The sequence below is a fragment of the Hemibagrus wyckioides genome, linkage group LG26 (genome assembly GCF_019097595.1).
Source record: "Hemibagrus wyckioides isolate EC202008001 linkage group LG26, SWU_Hwy_1.0, whole genome shotgun sequence".
NCBI classification, from domain to species: Eukaryota; Metazoa; Chordata; class Actinopteri; order Siluriformes; family Bagridae; genus Hemibagrus; species Hemibagrus wyckioides.
Genome location: NC_080735.1, coordinates 10,736,074 through 10,755,065, shown reverse-complemented (window position 1 = coordinate 10,755,065; position 18,992 = coordinate 10,736,074). Strand labels below are relative to the sequence as shown.

Below are 18,992 nucleotides of genomic sequence, written 5' to 3'. Positions count from 1 at the left end.
AGCACTCATTAGCACTCAGACAATAGCGGTGATGTGTGTCGCACGAACATTTACGATCAATTGTAAAAGACGACTTCCAGACAATAGAAAACAGGCTCCGGTTACTGCTGATCATTTCAAAAGAATTGTTCAACAGAAAGAGAGATTAAGTTTCACTGGAAGTCCTGCAGTTCATCCTGTTGTTGTTCATTTTCTCTGGTTTCAGATGAAAGAGGCGAAAGTGTTGGGGTTTTTCTTGTCAGTGTAATAAAACAGGGTTATTGCCATGTGAAGATAAACATCGCTGAAATGAAGATGTCATATTGTTTCTCATGCCACTGATTTTCCTTTTTTCTTTTGTTAAAAGGGGAATCTTGGCTGCAAACATTACACTTTATTAAAATGATTTTCAAGAAGTTTATTGTTTTATACAGAAAAGCACAGAAAATGCCCGTGTCTAAAACCACAATCGTTTCATATCGTATACAAAACACAGCTCATTTTTGTGTGTGATAAACTTTCTAGTTCTATTCACGGATTAAAGAAGATACACCTACCTGATCTGCATCTCTACTCATTCATTTCATTATCCAAATCATGCAGAGCTTCAGTTAATGTTCATGCCAAACATCCAAATTTGGAGAATTTGTGAAAACACAGCATGATTGTTGGTGTCTGATCTCCATGGACAACAGTCTAGATCAGAGATGTCCAATCTTATCCACAAAGGGCCTGGTTTTCCTTCCAGTCAAGAGCTAATGACCACACCTGATTCCACTGGTTTAATCAGTTGATCTTCTGCTTAGCTGGAATGAAATTGTTCCCCAAACTGACCCTTTTCCACACTAAACTCATCTATAGCGTTTAAAGAGAATAGTGTGAAAACCAAATAAAAAGTGAGAGCTGTCCTGAAGATTTTCGATGGAAGAGGTCAGAAGAGAATGACCAGATTACCTGAGTAACTAAAACAACCGATCTTTACAATCAGAGTGAACAGAAAAATCTCAGGTACATCAAACCTGTGTTACTGTGTTGGGTTCCTCTCCCGTCAAGCCAAGAACAGGAATCTGAAGCAAAAGACAGGTTAAAGTGTACTTCATTTACATTTCTAGCATTTAGCAGACACCCTTATTCAGGGCAACTTACATTTGTTTTTCTCTCAACTGAGCAATTAAGGTAGTGGCAGTTTGCTGGACTTGGGATTCAAGCTCACAACCTTCTGATCAGTAGTCCAACACCTTAACCACTAAGCTACCACTTCATTTTCATAGCAGATGCATGGCTGAGACAGTGAGGACGTCCGGGAAAATTAGGTCAAGTGGTTGATTCAGGCAAGGTGCAGATGGAGCTTTTCACAGACACCCTGTTCGTAATCTATTAATTGAATGCTTTGTGTTTTAACTCCATTTCAGTTTCATTTCTGCATATCTAGATTTCATATTAGCTCTATATCACGGTTCATCTGTAAATTGAACCCGTTACCTTAATGCTCAGTGTCTTCGTTGTAACCGTGTGGTTCGTTGTTACAGTCCAGTTTGGCCTTATGGTTTGTGACCCCTGTAGCTGTTTTCTTTTGTGTCCTTCTCTTTTACCGTATACTGTGTATACAAGCTCACACATCGACTTTTTCCTTATTTATCGCTTCTGACCCCAACAAGCTGGACAGTCCATTAGGACATGGCTTCAGTTTATTCCTTTTTTCATCTACAACTTTGACTCTTCTTATATCGTCCTACGTGTGACGCTGAAACGGTTGAGCTTTTGTTTCCAATAGCAATTTTCCAAAATACTAACCTTTCTTCAAAGAAAGCACCAAGTCCCCACCTACTCTAGTGGCCATTATGGATGGTATCGATTAAGGCCCTTCCTTCTGATGGGTGTCTCGAAAAACTCTTTTCGGCAGAACCGCATTCTTCAGCGAGATGTTTGCCTCGCTTGAGTTCACTCTGGAGTGACTTTGTGGTTAAACCTTGGGTTTTGCCTGAGGTATTCCACTTAGTACCAAATTTGGTTAAGCATTCAAATGACTTTGAAGCCTTTATAAGAAGGCGAGCTTCCAAACCATTCTTTGTTGTATCTAGTGGAAGACATGCGATGTTACTTAGCAGTCATCTGAGCCAAGTGAAACCTCTGTCATGGAGGAAAGATGCGAGTGGTTCTTACCGAGACAGGACCATTGCATGACAAGTTCCTACCACAACACTTGAGCAAGGACTCGAACCTTCTCTGCTTCAAGGGCACCATATAATGGCTGACCCTGTGCTCTGACCCCAGCTTTCTAATTGTAATGTAATGTAGATGAAATATTAAGACTTCTACATTCTGTGTATTGCTTAGAGGAAGTCTGGGCTACCTGGGCATCAGGTTCTACAAGGTTTTCTACATTGAGTGTAGGAGTCATAAGGCAAAAACACCCTTTCATTGTCTGGGTTGGTTATGATAATGATAATCATAATGGTAATGATAATGTGGTATCTGGATCCATCCAGGTGGATGAGATTAGATGTTTTTGTTTTGTTTGCACCACCACAATGAGGAAAAACTTGCTGCGCCATCTAATAGCAATCAGCACAACAGGAATAGTTTACACACTATTTAGATTGATATCATCAACACCACCTTCTTGTTCAGGAAATGTAAATATACAGAGTAAATAAAGTGAAAGACTTATCAGGCTAACCTACACTTTATTCAATGCAAATGACAGTACCGGGTAACTACGTCTCTGAACCATTTTACACAGAGGAAGGGATCGCTATTTACAGAGAGAGAGAGAGAGAGAGAGAGACACATTTAGCATAACCATCACAGGAGAGAAAACAAACAAATCTGTTTTCGAGTGAATTATTAAAAAAAATAATAATAATAATAAAATAAAACAAAATAAAAATTAGTCAACAGGCATTCAAGTAATAGCAACATCTTAGTCGGTTCTGTCTGTAGTTACAAAGTCTCTTACAACCGCCAACAGCTATACACAAGTGTGTCCAAATATGCAGTGAATTATTTATTTATTTTATTTTACCGTCTGAATTTTTTTTTCCCCCCCTGTACAGGCTCCGAGACAAAAACGTCACTGGAAACGTGAGCGGTTCTGTAGTCGTTTAAGGAAGCAACATTTATGGCTGTAGATTTTACAGGCAGAAAAGCATTTACATACTCTTAAATGTGTTCTTATTAATTATTATTATTTATTTTTTTTAATTATATATTTAGTGCTACATGACATCTCTCCCTTTCGATTGGGTGCTGCTGAAAGCACGTTTAGAGCGTTGTAAACAAAATAAGAATAAAAAATAAAAATCCCAACATCCACTTGTGTAATACTTATTGCCATTGAGTTGATTAGGTAATACTGCAGAACATGACATCGTACATCATACATCACATCCCTTTTCTTACTAGTTAGTGGGTAAAAAATATATATATATACGCGAACGAAAAAAAAAAAAGGACACAACGGCTAAAACGTCCTACATTTTAAAAACGGTTCTCTGTATGGCTGAAGCGAAATAAGAGCGTCCTTTCGGATACCGTCGAGTCTCTCGTGAATAAAACCACACTGAAGGAAAGTGGATGAGGAACATATGAGCACCATAGGAAGGGGAGATTTTTAAATAAAAAAATTCCTTTTCTTCCCATCATTTAGTGAGTTCTTGGGTTAGAAAGCAGCCTCGGCGTCAGGGCAGAGGGTCACAGATCTGACCATAGCACCGAATAACAGAAAACAATTATTAAATCAGGAGAAGCTGCATGGCCACATGTTCTGGATAAATGTATTAAATGCACTAAAGTGCTGATCAAGAACCGGATTTTATCCTATGCATCGTAGTGAATATATCAAAAGACGTGTAGTATAATGAAGCCCGCTTTGTTTTCAAATAGTTTGGAACAACAATTTTGCACAATTTTCCGTCGTCACATGAGCCAAGAGATTCAGTGTCATCAGTTCGCTTTGATATAATACAGAGAGCCCTGTTTCACCCAAGACCAACCCTGTAAAGATCAGCTTCACACTGAAGTCAAACTAATGTTATGGATACAACATGGCTTTACTTACAGAGTATCTGAATGAACGTTATAGGAGAAAAAGAGTTCTTGGAGAAATTGAATCATAGATCTTTTGGATTTTCCTAAAATAACTCTAAACAAGGAGCTATTTTACATGAAGCGTTTATTCAAAAATGAGATCTGGGTGAGGCGGGCATTCCACGATCGCTAAATCACCTTCACACACCGAAGACTCCTTGGCTGAGCGACTGGACTTTTACTACATGAAGTGAAAAACTGTGTAAAAGTGGTGAAGCCAAACTACAGTGAAGTCATGCTCAACAAACCGGTTAACTTGTAATGCCAAACTCGTAATAGTTAGCGTATGCTGCGTCGTTGGCCCAAAATCTAAAATGGTGACCCAGGCATTAATGCTAGAAGTGACTAGAGAACGATACAACAGGAGAGCAGCAGCTTTCCAGCAGCACTCCAGGGAGGTTTTACTATGACTCAGCCATGCCTCTGATTCAGGGCCAGCTAACTGGTCCCAGATCAGCAGCAAAGGACTGGCTGCAGTCCATTTCACACTCTAGAATCAGCAAGCCAATGCAATTCGAGTGGAATCAGCAGAATAGTGAACGCTTGCCACTAACGCAAACTTGCACTGAACTCGAGTTTCTTTCAAATGAAACCCTCGCCTGTATCAGTCATTGAACTACTTATATAATAAAAAAAAAAAAAAGGCTCCAAGATTAGGAACGGTCAGGTTAGACAAAGGACTGGACGAAAAAACAATGAGAATGGAAAAAAATCCATGAAAGCAAAGGCACTCCAAAACTATTACACAATAAACAGCTGCATCCTCTATGATTCTTTCAGCCATTTTGGACTCGACGGCTAGGGAAGTAGTTCATCCGTAGTTCACGATTGAAACGATTTCACTTCTGCCCTTGTTCATTGTCGGTTTTCTTTTAAATACAGTAGATATACAGCATGCGTGCTCATGCACGCAGATACATACACGTGAACCTGGATTTTGTATGCAATTAGCACATACAAGCGTTTCAGTGGGACTGTACAGAGGAAACGATGGGAAGACTACCATGTGGAGGAGGAGGAGGAGGAAGAGGAGGAAAACAACACGGCTATACTCCTTCGAAAAAACGATACAGATATTGAATGAATAAAGCAGCGCATCAGCCCGACGTTGAGGTGAGGAAAAACAAACAAACAAAAAAAAAAAAGCTACATCATACATAAGATCATTCACAAGAAGAGCCTCTACATACGAAGTCTGGGGAGTCTGCTCTCATCATTCCAGGTGAAGTAGCCCTTTAAAGCTGATCTGGGATCGGTTATCTATCCCAACTCAATACGTTAACCTCAACCTCCCGAGATATGTCGGAAACATCTCTGTTCTCGGATCAGTTTTGCCCTCTTAATAAAACAGGAGGATGCTGATCCAATTTCAGCACACAGACTTCAGATCAGATCAGATCAGATCAGCTCTAAATCAAAAATGTTCATCCACAAACTGGAAAAACTCCACTCTAAGCACCGCTGACTCCATCTTTTCATTCGAGAAGCACAGATAGGCAGCCTCGTACTTTGTTCTCATGGGTCCTGGGTCAAAGCATGGGCCGTGGTGGGGGAGGGCCTCAAACCCGCATTTCCTATCAGTAAAAGCAGCAACAAAGGCTACTGTGAAGCAATTTAAAAAATAATCATCATAAGAGACGCACCAAAATTTTGTAGCATATTCATAGGTCTATATATCTGAATCTCTTTTATAAGCGGACATGTTTATATATTATCATCTAAACTTCTCCACAGTCTCCTGCTGCTCTTCTTCCTGAGCTGAAAACTGTCGAGAGGCTTTTAAAGACATCCTTCCTGTCCTTTAGTATAAATAAATATAAAACAACAATAAAAAGAATCAAAATGACAAGGGGAGTTGGGAGGGTGGGGGGAGAGAAAGGTTATAAAGTTCAGTTGGTTCATCCATATCTCGTCATGAGCTTTTTTTTTTTGTTGTTGTTTTCTTTCTTTTTCGTAGCCCAACCCCTTACATTGTGAGGAGTGGGCGTGGTTAATGAGCAGCAGCATGGGATTGGCCTGTCGAGGAGCAGGTGGTGCTCAGGTCGATGGGTTGGGAGCGGAGCCAGAGGCGGCGTTGGGGCCTGGGCCACGTTCACCGCTGCTGGTATCTGAGGGCGAGAGGAGAGACGTGGACAGATGATCAGAACAAAGCGCTCATTAACTATTTTACAACGTTAGCTATACAATTTCTAAAACCCTGACCACATGTCCAGTTCTATCAGTCCTGCCATCCCTGCATTCTACTTTAAGAAGTGATGTAACCTATAGAACGTCTGCAAGCACATAAAATACAGACATGACACCTGAACTATGTCTAGGAGTTTAGAGAGAGACAGTAGCATTAACCTGCAGTAGAGGAGGCATTAGAAGGAGAGGAGGCTCCAGGTTGGTTGCGGACGTGTGCGGGGATGAGTATAGATGCCAGCGAAGGGTTACTGGACAACTCTGACAAACCAGACCAACAATCATTAATCACACACACACACAAAGATATGTATTCCTTACACACTCACAGATACACACACACATGCACAAAAGTCCAAAAGTATTGGCCCCAGCAAGGTCAACTCATTTGTTTTTGCTACACACTGGAGACATTTAAATATAGGATAAGATAAAAATAAATTTCTCTAGACGTGCAACTTGCACCTTTTTTAAACCCAAGTATATATTTTTTATTTAGAAAATGTTAGAACACATTACTGACAGGACAGGGTGTTTCTTGTTACCCAGGTCTGCCCTGTTACAGTGACTGGTTACATCATTTATAGCTCTAAATGTCCACTCTTAGGTCAGTTTCATCTGTGTTTGTTTTTTAAACCAACATGATGACCAGAGAGCAAATCAAACCATGCTGAAGCTCAGAAAAGAAAGAAAATCCATCAGAGCCATAGCGTGAGGATTGTGCATAGACGGATACAACAATCTGGAATATTCTGAGGAAGAAAGCAACCACTGACATGGAACAGGACGGTGAAGGAAAACAACAGTGAATGACAAATATTGTGAGAGCTGTATAGAAAACCCCCAAAGTGTGGTGGAAGAAAGGATCCGCTTATGATCCGAAAGATACCAGCTCATCGGTCAACCGCAGAGGCTTGGGGCTTTCTTGGCTGCTTCTGGGGATCGGTAATTTTTTTTTTTTTTTTTATAGATGATGCAACTCATGATAGTAGCCACAGAATGAATTTAGAAGATTACTGAAACATTGTGTATGCTAATTTACAGAGCCATATCTAATCGGGAGAAACTTGCAACTAAATATTAAGTGTTATTTACGTTAAGACGATATGTTCCTATATTTTTGCTCACCAAAGTTGTCATGTTAGGTCTAAAACCTCTAGATGCAAATATTAAGGAATGAAAATGGTATATCGCTTCATATTCATGTTTTTTTTTATTATTATTATTATTTTTTTTTTATCTCAGATCCAAATGTCTTGCTGTTCCAATACTTTCAGAGGGACTGTATATTATGAGTTGTTCGAACATGAACGTACCCTGTGTGGTGAAGTTGAACAGCGGGGGTCTCTCTCGGCCATTGGGAAGCTTGAGAGCGGGAGCGCGGAGCTCGTCGAAGAAGGCGTGTGCACAAGCCTCCAGAGGAGTGAGACGTGCTGTGGGTGTGTACTCCAGCAACCGAGAACACAGAGCGATCGCCTCTGGAGGGGTCTTCGGCCGGAAGACCTAACAAACACACACAGACAAAAGGAGGCTGTAATAAAGAAACGCAACACTGTATATTCTATCGTTTTATACCTGTGGATAATCTAAATGAACGTAATGTTCTTCTTCAATTCCTATTTATTATATCCTGTTTTCCCAAATGATATGTAAATGATGAACTTAAGGTGGCACACTAGGCAGGACAGTTTTAACGCTTCTCTGTGCAATTCTTACCCCATAGGCTATCTGTACTAACGTGAGGCTTTTTTTTAAAAATTGGAATCAACTTCTAATACTTGCTCTAAATAAGAGCATCTGCTGCAAATGTAAATCTGTGAAGAAAACAATTAGGGTTTTGGGCACAAACTGAAGCTCGACTGCAGAGCCACAAGGGGGAGCTTTGACATTTGCAACAGGTTTCAAACATGACATCAAACATGGTCAGAATAGGAATGTGTTCAAGAAAAAGAAAATAAGAGAGAGAGAGAGAGAGAGAGAGAGAGAGAGAGCTTTATTTTGACGTGAAATCTGGCTCACCTTAGTCCATGGGTGGGCTTTAATTTGAGGGAACTTGAACTCTGTATAGTTGGGGTTCATCTCGCGAATCTGCTCACGTGTAGGAGTCCCCAACACCTACACACACACACACACCATTCAGAAACCATTCCTCCCATAGTGTAAAGCTCACTATTCAGCACATCCTGAAGTGTTTTGTTCTTCTTGTACCACAGCCATTTGCCAACAACTACCAATTTTAATCGATTAATGAATGGCACAATGCTCCTACTCCTGATAAATACACAGCTAAACAGCACTTTAGACAATAATTATACTTTTATTTCATCAATAACACATTTAAAACCACTTTATAAGGCTTAGAGCATGGCAACCACACACATCCCTGTGTATTAGCATAAAGAAAACCAAACAAGATTTGAAAATTAGTACATTTCCTGTACTGTGTGTAGATCTGCCCAATACATCTGAATGCTTCAAGTAAGTTTGATGGACAACATAAAGGTCCTGTAAATAACACGGTGTTCATTTAGCTTAAGCCACAGCAGGGTTTTAGATGAAAATTTTTTTCAAGCTGTGACAAGACTACAGAGTTCTCAAAACTGCATAGCAATATCACGCAATGCAATACAAAAAAATAAAAAATAAAAGCCTACCTTGATGATCTCAACTAATTGGTCCACTCCGCTGTCGCCAGGGAAGATGGGCTGTCCAAGCAGCAGCTCCGCTAGCACACATCCAGCTGACCAGACGTCTACGCAGCAGAGGCAACACACAGGATTATAAACACTTGACATAATTTTAGTAATCTTTCAATAAAGCAGTAATAAAGCTAAAATGTTCTCACAGGCCTAACTATACTAAAACTACTAAAGATGCAAATCCCTTTTATACTCTAGCATACCAATAAATCAAGCTTTTACATTCCTGCCAGATTAAGAAAAAAATAAATGACCATTTTAGTCATACTCAAACGTTGATGAATGCAAATCACTTGAAAATTTTCAAGTGTGTTTACGAACTGATGATCTCCATAAAAGGCAAAGCTTACAGAAAACTGGAAATTACAAAATGGGTGAATGAGAACCTCCTAAGAACGGCAGCTTACACAGATCAGGCATAACATTATGAGCACTGAGAGGTTACGTGAATAAGACTGATGATCTCCTCATCATGGCACCTGTTAGTGGGTGGGATATATTAGGCAGCAAGTGAACATTTTGTCCTCAAAGTTGATGTGTTAGAAGCAGGAAAAATGGACAAGCGTAAGGATTTGAGCGAGTTTGACAAGATCAGAGCATCTCCAAAACTGCAGCTCTTGTGAGGTGTTCCCGGTCTGCAGTGGTCAGTATCTATCAAAAGTGGTCCAAGGAAGGAACAGTGGTGAACCGGCGACAGGGTCATGGGTGACCAAGACTTATTGATGCATGTAGGAAGGCTGGCCCGTGTGATCCGATCCAACAGTTGATCAAATTGCTGAAGTTAATGCTGGTTCTGATAGAAAGGTGTCAGAATACACAGTGCATGACGGGTCAGGGCTGTTTTGGCAGCAAAAGGGGGACCAACACGAGCCAGGTGGTCATAATGTTATGCCTAGTCAGTGTTCCTCCTTTTATACGACACAATGTCTTTTATCGCAAATGAACAGATTAGTCTCGGATTGCTTCCTTATAAATAATTCATATGGAATGACACCATAGTTACTTTTTTTAGAAAGGTTTCGTTACTGGTATGAGTATTTGAAACAACAAAATTAACTATAACCAACTTTTACTACATAATCCACATCTAAAATTGTGTAAATTATATCACTTGATGCTAAGGATCACACTAGTTTTCTTCTGTTATTTAGAAATTTAGACAAACTCAGTAGCTCTCATAGGAGACAAATGTATTTTCCCTGAACTAACTGGATTTTCATCAATATTGCATTCCTTTTGTAAATCTCTTGCCAACGAATATTAATAAATGAATTTGTTTCCAGCTTGATAAATGAGGTCTGCTGTTGGGAGACACCGGCGGTAGACATGCACAGAGAGTGGATTGGTGGTACCTATGCTGGAGGTGTAATCTGTGGCTCCAAAGATGAGCTCTGGGGCTCGGTAGTAACGAGAGCAGATGTAGGAGACGTTGGGCTCACCCCGTACCAGCTGCTTAGCACTGCAGGGAGGAAGAAGAGACTGTTACTATGGCAAGAAATCCTTCGTCACCAACACATCCCATATAACTCTTTATTACTGTAACTGTGGGTTTATATTTTTCAATTTTACTGCTGGGGTGAGGTTCCTGAATTAAGGTCATCAATCATCTAGATCATAAATGTCTATCAATGTAAAAAAAAAAAAAAAAAAAAAAAGTGTCAAGGTGACTGGAAATGTAAAAACTAAGAAATAAATAAATAGCTGGAATTCAGTCTACTTGACATGCCAGCTTTTGGAAATTGAATCTGAAAGCTGTTATTCAGCCAGATTATAAATCTACACATACTGTTATAAAGACAAGTTTATGACGGCGCTTTATTTTCCTCCCACCTGCCGAAGTCGCAGAGCTTGAGCACGGCCGTCTCCGGGTCCAGCAGCAGGTTCTGGGGCTTGATGTCCCGATGGCAGATACCGAACGAGTGAATGTACGCCAGGCTCCGGAACAACTGGTACATGTAGAGCTGAAACACAAGCAAACATTTAAGCATCCTTTACATATAATGAAGATCCGTTTCAATTGAGCTGCATGTCATTTGAACTGGTTACGTGTAATCATTTTTTGAGCAGATCTCATTAGAATGAAAGATCTGCACACCCTGACCAACACAATATTAGGGCAGGTGGTCATAATGTTATGCCTGATTGGTGTATACATGTTAGTTCAAGATGTACCTTTACGTAGATCATGGGGAGGATCTGCTTGGCTCGGCTGTAGTGGCGGGACACCCGGTACACCGTCTCTGGGACGTAATCTAGAACCAAGTTTAGATACACCTCATCCTTCTGCAACACAACCAGTAAGAAACAAAGTTAGAACAAATAAGTTTCCAATAATATAAATAACAACAAAAACAATAATACACAGTGCATTTATGCATTTAAATCTACCTCATTTTCATATTGAAAAAAGGACCTCAGATCCCAATCAGGACTCAGAAATGTACAAAAACATGCTCTTAAAAATACTAGCAATACGATAACATGGCCTGACTGATATATAGTTGGTCTAATAAAATTTTGTTCGCGTTTTAGCACTGACGGGAAACTGTAAGTCTTTTAAAATGTGATGCCATGTAAATCCATCGCTAAAAACACTGCTAGCTGCTGAAGGACAGGAATCTTTTTTTTTCCAGGGGTTGGGCTTGGCCCCTTAGTTCCAGTGAAAGGAACTCTTAATGCTTCAGCATACCAAGACATTTTGGACAATTTCATGCTCCCAACTTTGTGGGAACAGTTTGGGGATGACCCCTTCCTGTTCCAACATGACAAAGTAAGGTCCATAAAGACATGGATGAGTGAGTTTGGTGTGGAGGAACTACACAGGGTCCTGACCTCAACCTAATAGAACACCTTTGGGATGAATTAGAGTGAAGACTGTGAGCCAGACCTTCTCATCCAAAATCAGTGCCTGACCTCACAAATGTGCTTCTAGAGGAATGGTCAAAAATTCCCATGAACACACTCCTAAACCTTGTGGAAAGCCTTCGCAGAAGAGTTGAAGCTGTTATAGCTGCAAAGGGCGGGCCAACTCCATATTACATTCATGTGTGTGAAGGTAAGGCAGACATCCCAAAACTTTTGGCAATATGGTGTATATGGGATACCACTGGACATCAATTATTCATTCAGGATGGGATCACTTGCTTTTTTGTGTGTGTTTATCAATCTGTATGAAACTCTGATACACTAAACGTGTTTAATTCTTAAAGCCATGACTGAAATCAGAGATCAAAAATCTTAAAAATAAAAAACCGACACCGATAAATAAAGTGTAAGTGCTTTGAGGTTTTTTTGGGTGGAAACCTCACAGAAAAAGCTCTAATGTTGGCAAATAAAATGAAGGTACGTGTGCTTGTATGTTCCTCTTTTTGTTTATGGTGGGTGAAGGGAAAAAAAAAAAACAAGTGCTGTAGTTCTAAGTTGTCTTAACTACTAGAAGTCGTCCACACACCATAACTGCCTTCCACACACTCAGGATCAGCTGAATAAACCAGGCTTTCCCTGCACACATCACTAATCATCCCTACAAAATTAGGACCTCTGATATAACCATCATGTCTATTTTCAGACTTCAGGGCTATGACTCATCACGATGTGAAACTACTTGTGTGTGACAGTAATTGTCCGTCTGTGGGGACAGACGTCTCGTCTATGTACGGAGAGTGCATGTGTGTACGTCTTGATGTTTATGCTTCCCGACTCTTCATTTTGCAAATCTTTCACTTGCTACTGCCTTTTCTTTTTTCCTAAATGCGCCCTCCTGTTGCTGCATGGCCGGGGGAGAAAAAAAAAAGCCCGGTGAAGATGATGAGTCACTTTCTGCCTTACAACAGCAGCTCCACAATTACTCTTCTACTGGCTGGACGGTTTGCGTAGAGCGACGCGATTGGTTCGCCTTAATGGTGTGCATTGAGTGGTGGCACGCGATTGGATCGCTGAGGCACAGATGCTCGGTGGTTACGACGGGGACGGCCGAGCGGCGGCGCGTCGTCCTCAGACGCGAGATTAGATGTGTGTGTGTGAGAAAGGGAAGAATTAGACCTAGACAGGACAAAGGCCAAAGAACCAATTCAACTGAACCAAGGAAGCCAACGTTTACTGGCAAATAGCCCTGAATACATCTGAACACATACTAAGATCAAATATTTTATTCTCTTCTCATTCATCTTACCCTTTCTCATCACGTCTCATGACTGCCATATTTCTTATACGTTTCTCACATCTATCTCTCACACACACACCTCGCTCATGTTTTTCTCATCTCACTCATTACTCAAACCTATTTAGATTTTCAGCACTCTCCCTTTCTCACATCTCGGTCATATCAGTTACTCATAATACACAAATTAGTCAAAAACATATCGACGATAAAAAGTACAATAAAAGCTGCGAAGGAGAACCGTGAGAATCAGTCTACGTACACTAAGACACACTCCGTAGCTGAAAGTTGACGTTTTACTAGCGTTGGTATAAATTTGGTTAATATTAATTAGTATAATGACAATTTCCCTGATTTTCGTGTAGATTCATGTCAGTTCACAGAGGGGGGTGAATACTTATGCAAGTCACTGTAGATCTCTCCCGTATCTCATTCTCTCCATGACCAAAACGGGATCTGGCGTTTCTGAATACGTGCCAAGTCATACCCGTATCGCAGTGCCAATCTGCACATTTCCACCACCGTGTGCATGCAAGTGTGTAGAATATCTCTCCCATACATATTGTGTATATAAGAATAACTTTTGAGGTCAATAACTTTGGCATTGTGCCACGTCTGTCCTGCATAACTGTGAGAGAGAATGTGTGTGTGTGCCTATAGCCATAAATCCTATTCTAATCATGGTTTGTGAACTAAGGCTTCTAGCTGTCCAGGAAAAGCAACAGCGCTGACTGATCTTAGGCTGCAGGGAAGTCATTGGGTTCACAGCACTCCGTCAAGGCTGACCTTTAATATCAGATTGTTAGCAGTTGTATACACCACTTATTATGCGCCATAATTCCCCACGGACTTCTTTGTGTCCTGACATTTCGTACAGCAGCCTAACCTCACATTTGTAGCATACTTCAGTATCACACTTATTTCCCTACACATGTAAAGAGAACGGTATAATGCCATCTTGCACCTTTTTCAACCTGAAAGTACAAAAGACATAAGTGGATGAAATATTGATCTATTTTGGGGTGTGTGTGTGTTCTAGTTTCCACTTGCTGTAGGACACAGTTCATGGAGCGCAACCATGCAAAACATTTGTGTTCCTTCAATGTAGGGAGTCTTGAAAAAAGAGATTAAGGTCATTTAATCGCTCTGGGCCGTTTGCCATGGGAAGTCTGATGAAGTGTGAAAGCTGTTGTTGAGCCTGGGAGCGGGCCAAGAAAACTGAAAATGGTGTGTTTAAGAAGGAACAGGATTTCTTCTACTTCCTGGTTCAGGTTCCATGGCGGCAGCGATATACACTCAATTGCCAAAAGTTTTGGGACACCCCTCCAAATCATTGAATTCAGGGGTTGGGCTTGGCCCCTTAGTCCCAGAGAAAGGAACTCTTAATGCTTCAGCATAACAAGACATTTTGGACAATTTCATGCTCCAAACAGTTTGTGGATGACCACTTCCTTTACTAACATGACTGCACACCAGAGCACAAAGCAAGGTCCATAAAGACATGGATGAGCGAGTTTGGTGTGGAGGAACTTGACTGGCCTGCACATAGTCCTGACCTCAACTAGACGGAAGACCTTTGAATTAGACTGGAGACTGTCCACTCTTCTCAGAGCCAGGCCTTCTCGTCCAACATCAGTGCCTGACCTCACAAATGCGCTTCTAGAGGAATGGTCAAAATTCCCATAAACACACTCCTAAACCTTGTGGAAAGCCTTCCCAGAAGAGCTGAAGCTGTTATAGCTGCAAATGGTGGGCCAACTCCATATTACATTCATGTGCATGTAAAGGCAGATGTCCCAAAACTTTTGGCAACACAGTGTATATACCCCAACATTCCTGGGACTGAAGAGGTTACTAGCTCCAGTCCAGTGTAATTAGATCATGCAAGAATGGCTGCTCGCTTCTAGGTATTTCTGACATGCAACAAAAAAAGCTCAGATCTTCCCTGCTGGAGGGTTTAAGTTCCACTGGAAACCATCATCTGGACAAAGGCATCCGTCAATCACTTCATAGGTACTTCATAAACATGCCATTCCAGACATGCTAACCTCTTCAGGAAATATTTTCGGCTAGATTTGCTGTGAAAGTTTACTCATTCAGTCACAGAAGCATTAGTGAGAGCAAGCATTGGTGTTGGCTGAGGAGGTCTGGGGAGGAAGTAAGGGTGGAGCTCCAATTCATTCCAAAGGTGTTCAGTGGGGTTGAGGTCATGGCTCTGTGAAGGCCACGAGTTCTTCCACTCCAAACTTGGTGAACCACGTCTTCATGGAGCTCATCACAGTTTCCCTTCCACTGGAACGAAGAGTCCCAAACCTGTTCCAGCATCACAATGTCCCTGTGTACAAGACATCCTATACAAGTGCTTCCAACTGTGGGGCAATACTTTGGAGAAGATCCACAAATATGGGTTTGAGGGTCAGGTGTCCACAGACATTTGGCTATACAGTGTAATTAAATTAAATACATGAATAATAATTAAGACAGATAAACCTAGAACCTTTTCCAACTCGTGGAACTGATCCATCATGTCGAAAGAACCCTAAGTTAAAGCAAACCTGCGATTATAAGTAGCAGGCTGTAGTAATGCTCATAATTCCATGACAGTCACGCAACTAAGCCTGAAAATCCTTCCTCACATTCATGTTGTTCTAGGTGTCGGCCAAATGGAAGACATGATGGTGGTTATGTGACGTCAAGCGACGTTCCCAGCTTAAAAATAGGGCTGTTCTCATATAAACCACCCGTCAATCAAATGCCTTTTAGCTCCTGCTGCTTGAATGGTATGATGGGATTTCCCTGACATGCCACTGCTGACAGGCTCGGCTACTGGTATGACACAGCAACGCGTTCCCCTTTCATCCTGATTTAGGAGCAGCATTCCATATCTGGGAAACATCGATATGCTGGAAGGTGGCACATGAACGACCCCACGGTGACTGGCTATTCTGGGCTAAGTTTGTGGGTGTTTTGGGAGAGTTTGGATTCAAAAGGCAACCCATGAACATGACAACCAGTATATACTAGTGAGTTTAAGAAACTGTAGCCGAGTTTACGCGCAGCCTAATAAGCTGTTAATAATTGTGATTACAAACGGATTAGCGTAAACCAACTGCAGCCAGGTGAGACGACACGAATTGGATGTCCTGCTTGACAGACATTCAGTAATGATGTAGACATGGATAAAAGTGTATATATATATATAAATATATATGTATCTGTAATGAAACCTGGATTTCTTGTGCAGTTTTTCTCTCAGGCAGTGGCTTTTAATGTCAGTAACATTAGAAGAGGTGTAAAGGCATTAATCGATATTGTGTGCATTTTATGCTATTTATAACAGCTAGGGCACAGAATTGTTCTTCAATCAATAATTGCACTTGGATGATCACTTCAAGGTTGCTGAACTGGCTGACCTGACTCTCTCACACACCTCTACTCGTTATAGTAACACTGACACTAAGGCTCGTAACAGAGGATCGGATTTCGTATATACAAACGCTTTAGGATAAATTTAATTCAGAATCTGAATCAGTATCAAGACCTGTTTGTTTGCTAGTCGGCATTTTGCTATACAGCTGCCATCAAACCACCACCTCGAACGTTAAGCACATGTGTTGAAGGGGCAAATAAAAATACACAGCATACTAGAGCTGAACCAGGTCATCAAGGTCCACTGAAACACTTTGCAAAATTAAATGGTGGCAGCTGCAGTCTTAAACGCCTCTCCTGAGCTCGATTGTCACGTACGCTCCTCTCGGGGGAAACCCATTTCCCCAATGCAGAATGGGATTTCCTTTTCTCTGTCTGTCGCAGTGCAACTCAGAGCAAACTAAATATTACAAAAGACAGAAGAAAGCCAAGAAAAGAAAAGCATACAAGGGACCCACCTTATCCCCGCTGGAGTAGAAGAAATAGCGTAGACGAACAATGTTGCAGTGGTCCAGCTTCCTCATGATCTGCAGCTCACGATTCTGCATTGGTGGGAATTGAGAGAGAAATAAATAAATACATACATACAACTCTAGATTAACTCAAGTTTGTTGAGAAATGTTTTTGATTGTTTACACAAAAGCACGGGGAAGAAAATTTTTTTTTTATTACATTAATAACAAGATAGCGTGGGATGTGATGTGACTAACTTCTGACCTGACTATACAGATAAAATCTCCAGTAAGACTGAATTACTAGTGTGCATGTACATATATATGAAATTCTTGAATCCTAGAGCCTCCTAACAGAGGCTGATCTGACTTGTGTGACAAACAAAAGGTTAATAACAATGCACACTTACTAATAAGTTTCTATAGTAACAGTTCATTCAAGCGGACTAGTTTGGTGCCACGTAATCTATGAGTAATAATACGAGGATTTGGGGGAAGGATGTTTAAGACCTATAATCATTGACGTGACATTTATGAAAGGAGTCTCAGTTGTAAGTGCTTTGTAAGAGAGTCACAGCTCGGAGAAGACGTTGAGACAGAGCAGTTTATGCTTTCCAACCTCTCTGCAAACTGAGAGAGTTGCTGAAGGAAGCACTGTTTATCACAGCTCTAACCCTGATAGAGAGAACAGGAACTGCCTTGTTTCTCCACAAAATAAATCTCACTGTTAAAATGCATGATGTATTGTTCATTAATAAATGAAACATCTGTACTCTGTGGTAAATCCCTGTGGGATAAATGGAATAAGACTCCAGACCATGCTGCTTTAAGAACATAATACACTTCAGGAGGGTGGGACACTCCACGTCAACCCCTGCATTATTTTCATGCGATACGGTGGAAGTTACTCCTTACTTCACAAATAGGGTTACTGAGAAGGCTGATGATGCATTTTCTATTTTCTATGCTACACAGAATAGAGTAGCCTTTATATGTCACATAGACATTACAGAAACAGTGATATTCCTTCTTCTTACTCCTATTTTCACATAACTTTGGAATCTGGGGTCAGAGCGCAGGGTCAGCCATGATACAGTGCCCCTGGAGCAGTGAGGGCTAAGGGCATGCTCAAGAGCACCGCCCCCCAACTTCCTTACCTGGGCCATGTGAAGAAAAGAATTCCACTGTGCTGTAATGTACGTGTGATGATAAAGGCTTATTGCCATCAGTTTATCTTCTTCGTCTTCTAAAATGAATCATTCTGGAGGGAGATTTGGCATTTGTATACAAAACTCCATCAGTGTATAAGAGATGAAGCAGAAGCAGTGTGTGCTTTTCACCACAGATCACATGCTCTGCAGTTTTCGCTCCCAATGGTAGTTATTGCATAGAGCTACTTCATAGTATTTGCATTAAGTTAAAAATTTCTTAAGCTGTTTAACCCAAGACATAGACCTTTGTTTATTTTCCTTTGCCAGCATGCCACAGTGTTTCATTTCTTACAGATCAGTTCTCATATTATTATGTTCCATGCTGGTTATTGCTGGTTATGTACTGCTCTTTAGTCACGGTTTGTGTGTCCAGCTATATATGGAACAATGATGGACCATTATATATAGTATGCAGGTAGGAGAAAGTGATGACGACTTGGTAATCAGGACAATCATCGACATGGACTTAGACAACATCATAGACCCCATCCTTACTTTAAACCTCTTGTCTTGCAGGACTTTTTTGATGGCCACCAGTTCTCCAGTGTCGCACAGCTTGGCCTGGTAGACCACCCCGAACGAGCCGTTTCCGATGACCTTCGTGTCCGTGTAGCTGACCTCCTGAGGCCGATCGGGACCTTGGCCGGGGGTCGCGCCCACCGTCGTCACCTTGCTGCCGTCTTTATCTCCTGTAAAGAGAAAACATTGAACTATTGATTTGTTTTGTGACAGATCATCACGAAATGCACGTCACCCCGGACATGCTGAACCCTTTTAACACAACAGCTCA

The 18,992-nt window shown here is 41.1% G+C and overlaps 1 protein-coding gene across 8 annotated transcripts in view; it reads right to left on the bottom strand.

Annotated features, from left to right (window-relative positions):
* Nucleotides 1–382: 382 nt before the first annotated feature.
* The window catches only part of gsk3bb (glycogen synthase kinase 3 beta, genome duplicate b), a 36,110-nt gene continuing 17,500 nt past the window's right edge, over nucleotides 383–18,992 (bottom strand). For 4 of the 8 annotated variants that reach the window (XM_058380124.1, XM_058380127.1, XM_058380126.1 and 1 more), the window contains exons 2-11: nucleotides 18,698–18,891; nucleotides 16,998–17,081; nucleotides 11,124–11,234; nucleotides 10,782–10,912; nucleotides 10,304–10,410; nucleotides 8,907–9,004; nucleotides 8,272–8,367; nucleotides 7,569–7,755; nucleotides 6,415–6,513; nucleotides 383–6,176 (exon numbers count right to left, since the gene is read on the bottom strand). In XM_058380124.1, the coding sequence (XP_058236107.1) occupies nucleotides 6,106–6,176; nucleotides 6,415–6,513; nucleotides 7,569–7,755; nucleotides 8,272–8,367; nucleotides 8,907–9,004; nucleotides 10,304–10,410; nucleotides 10,782–10,912; nucleotides 11,124–11,234; nucleotides 16,998–17,081; nucleotides 18,698–18,891 (1,178 nt within the window). In that variant the 3' untranslated portion in view covers nucleotides 383–6,105. Of the gene's footprint in view, nucleotides 6,177–6,414; nucleotides 6,514–7,568; nucleotides 7,756–8,271; nucleotides 8,368–8,906; nucleotides 9,005–10,303; nucleotides 10,411–10,781; nucleotides 10,913–11,123; nucleotides 11,235–16,997; nucleotides 17,082–18,697; nucleotides 18,913–18,992 lie in introns of those variants that run through there. The other 4 variants (XM_058380123.1, XM_058380128.1, XM_058380130.1 and 1 more) reach the window with 4 other exon arrangements.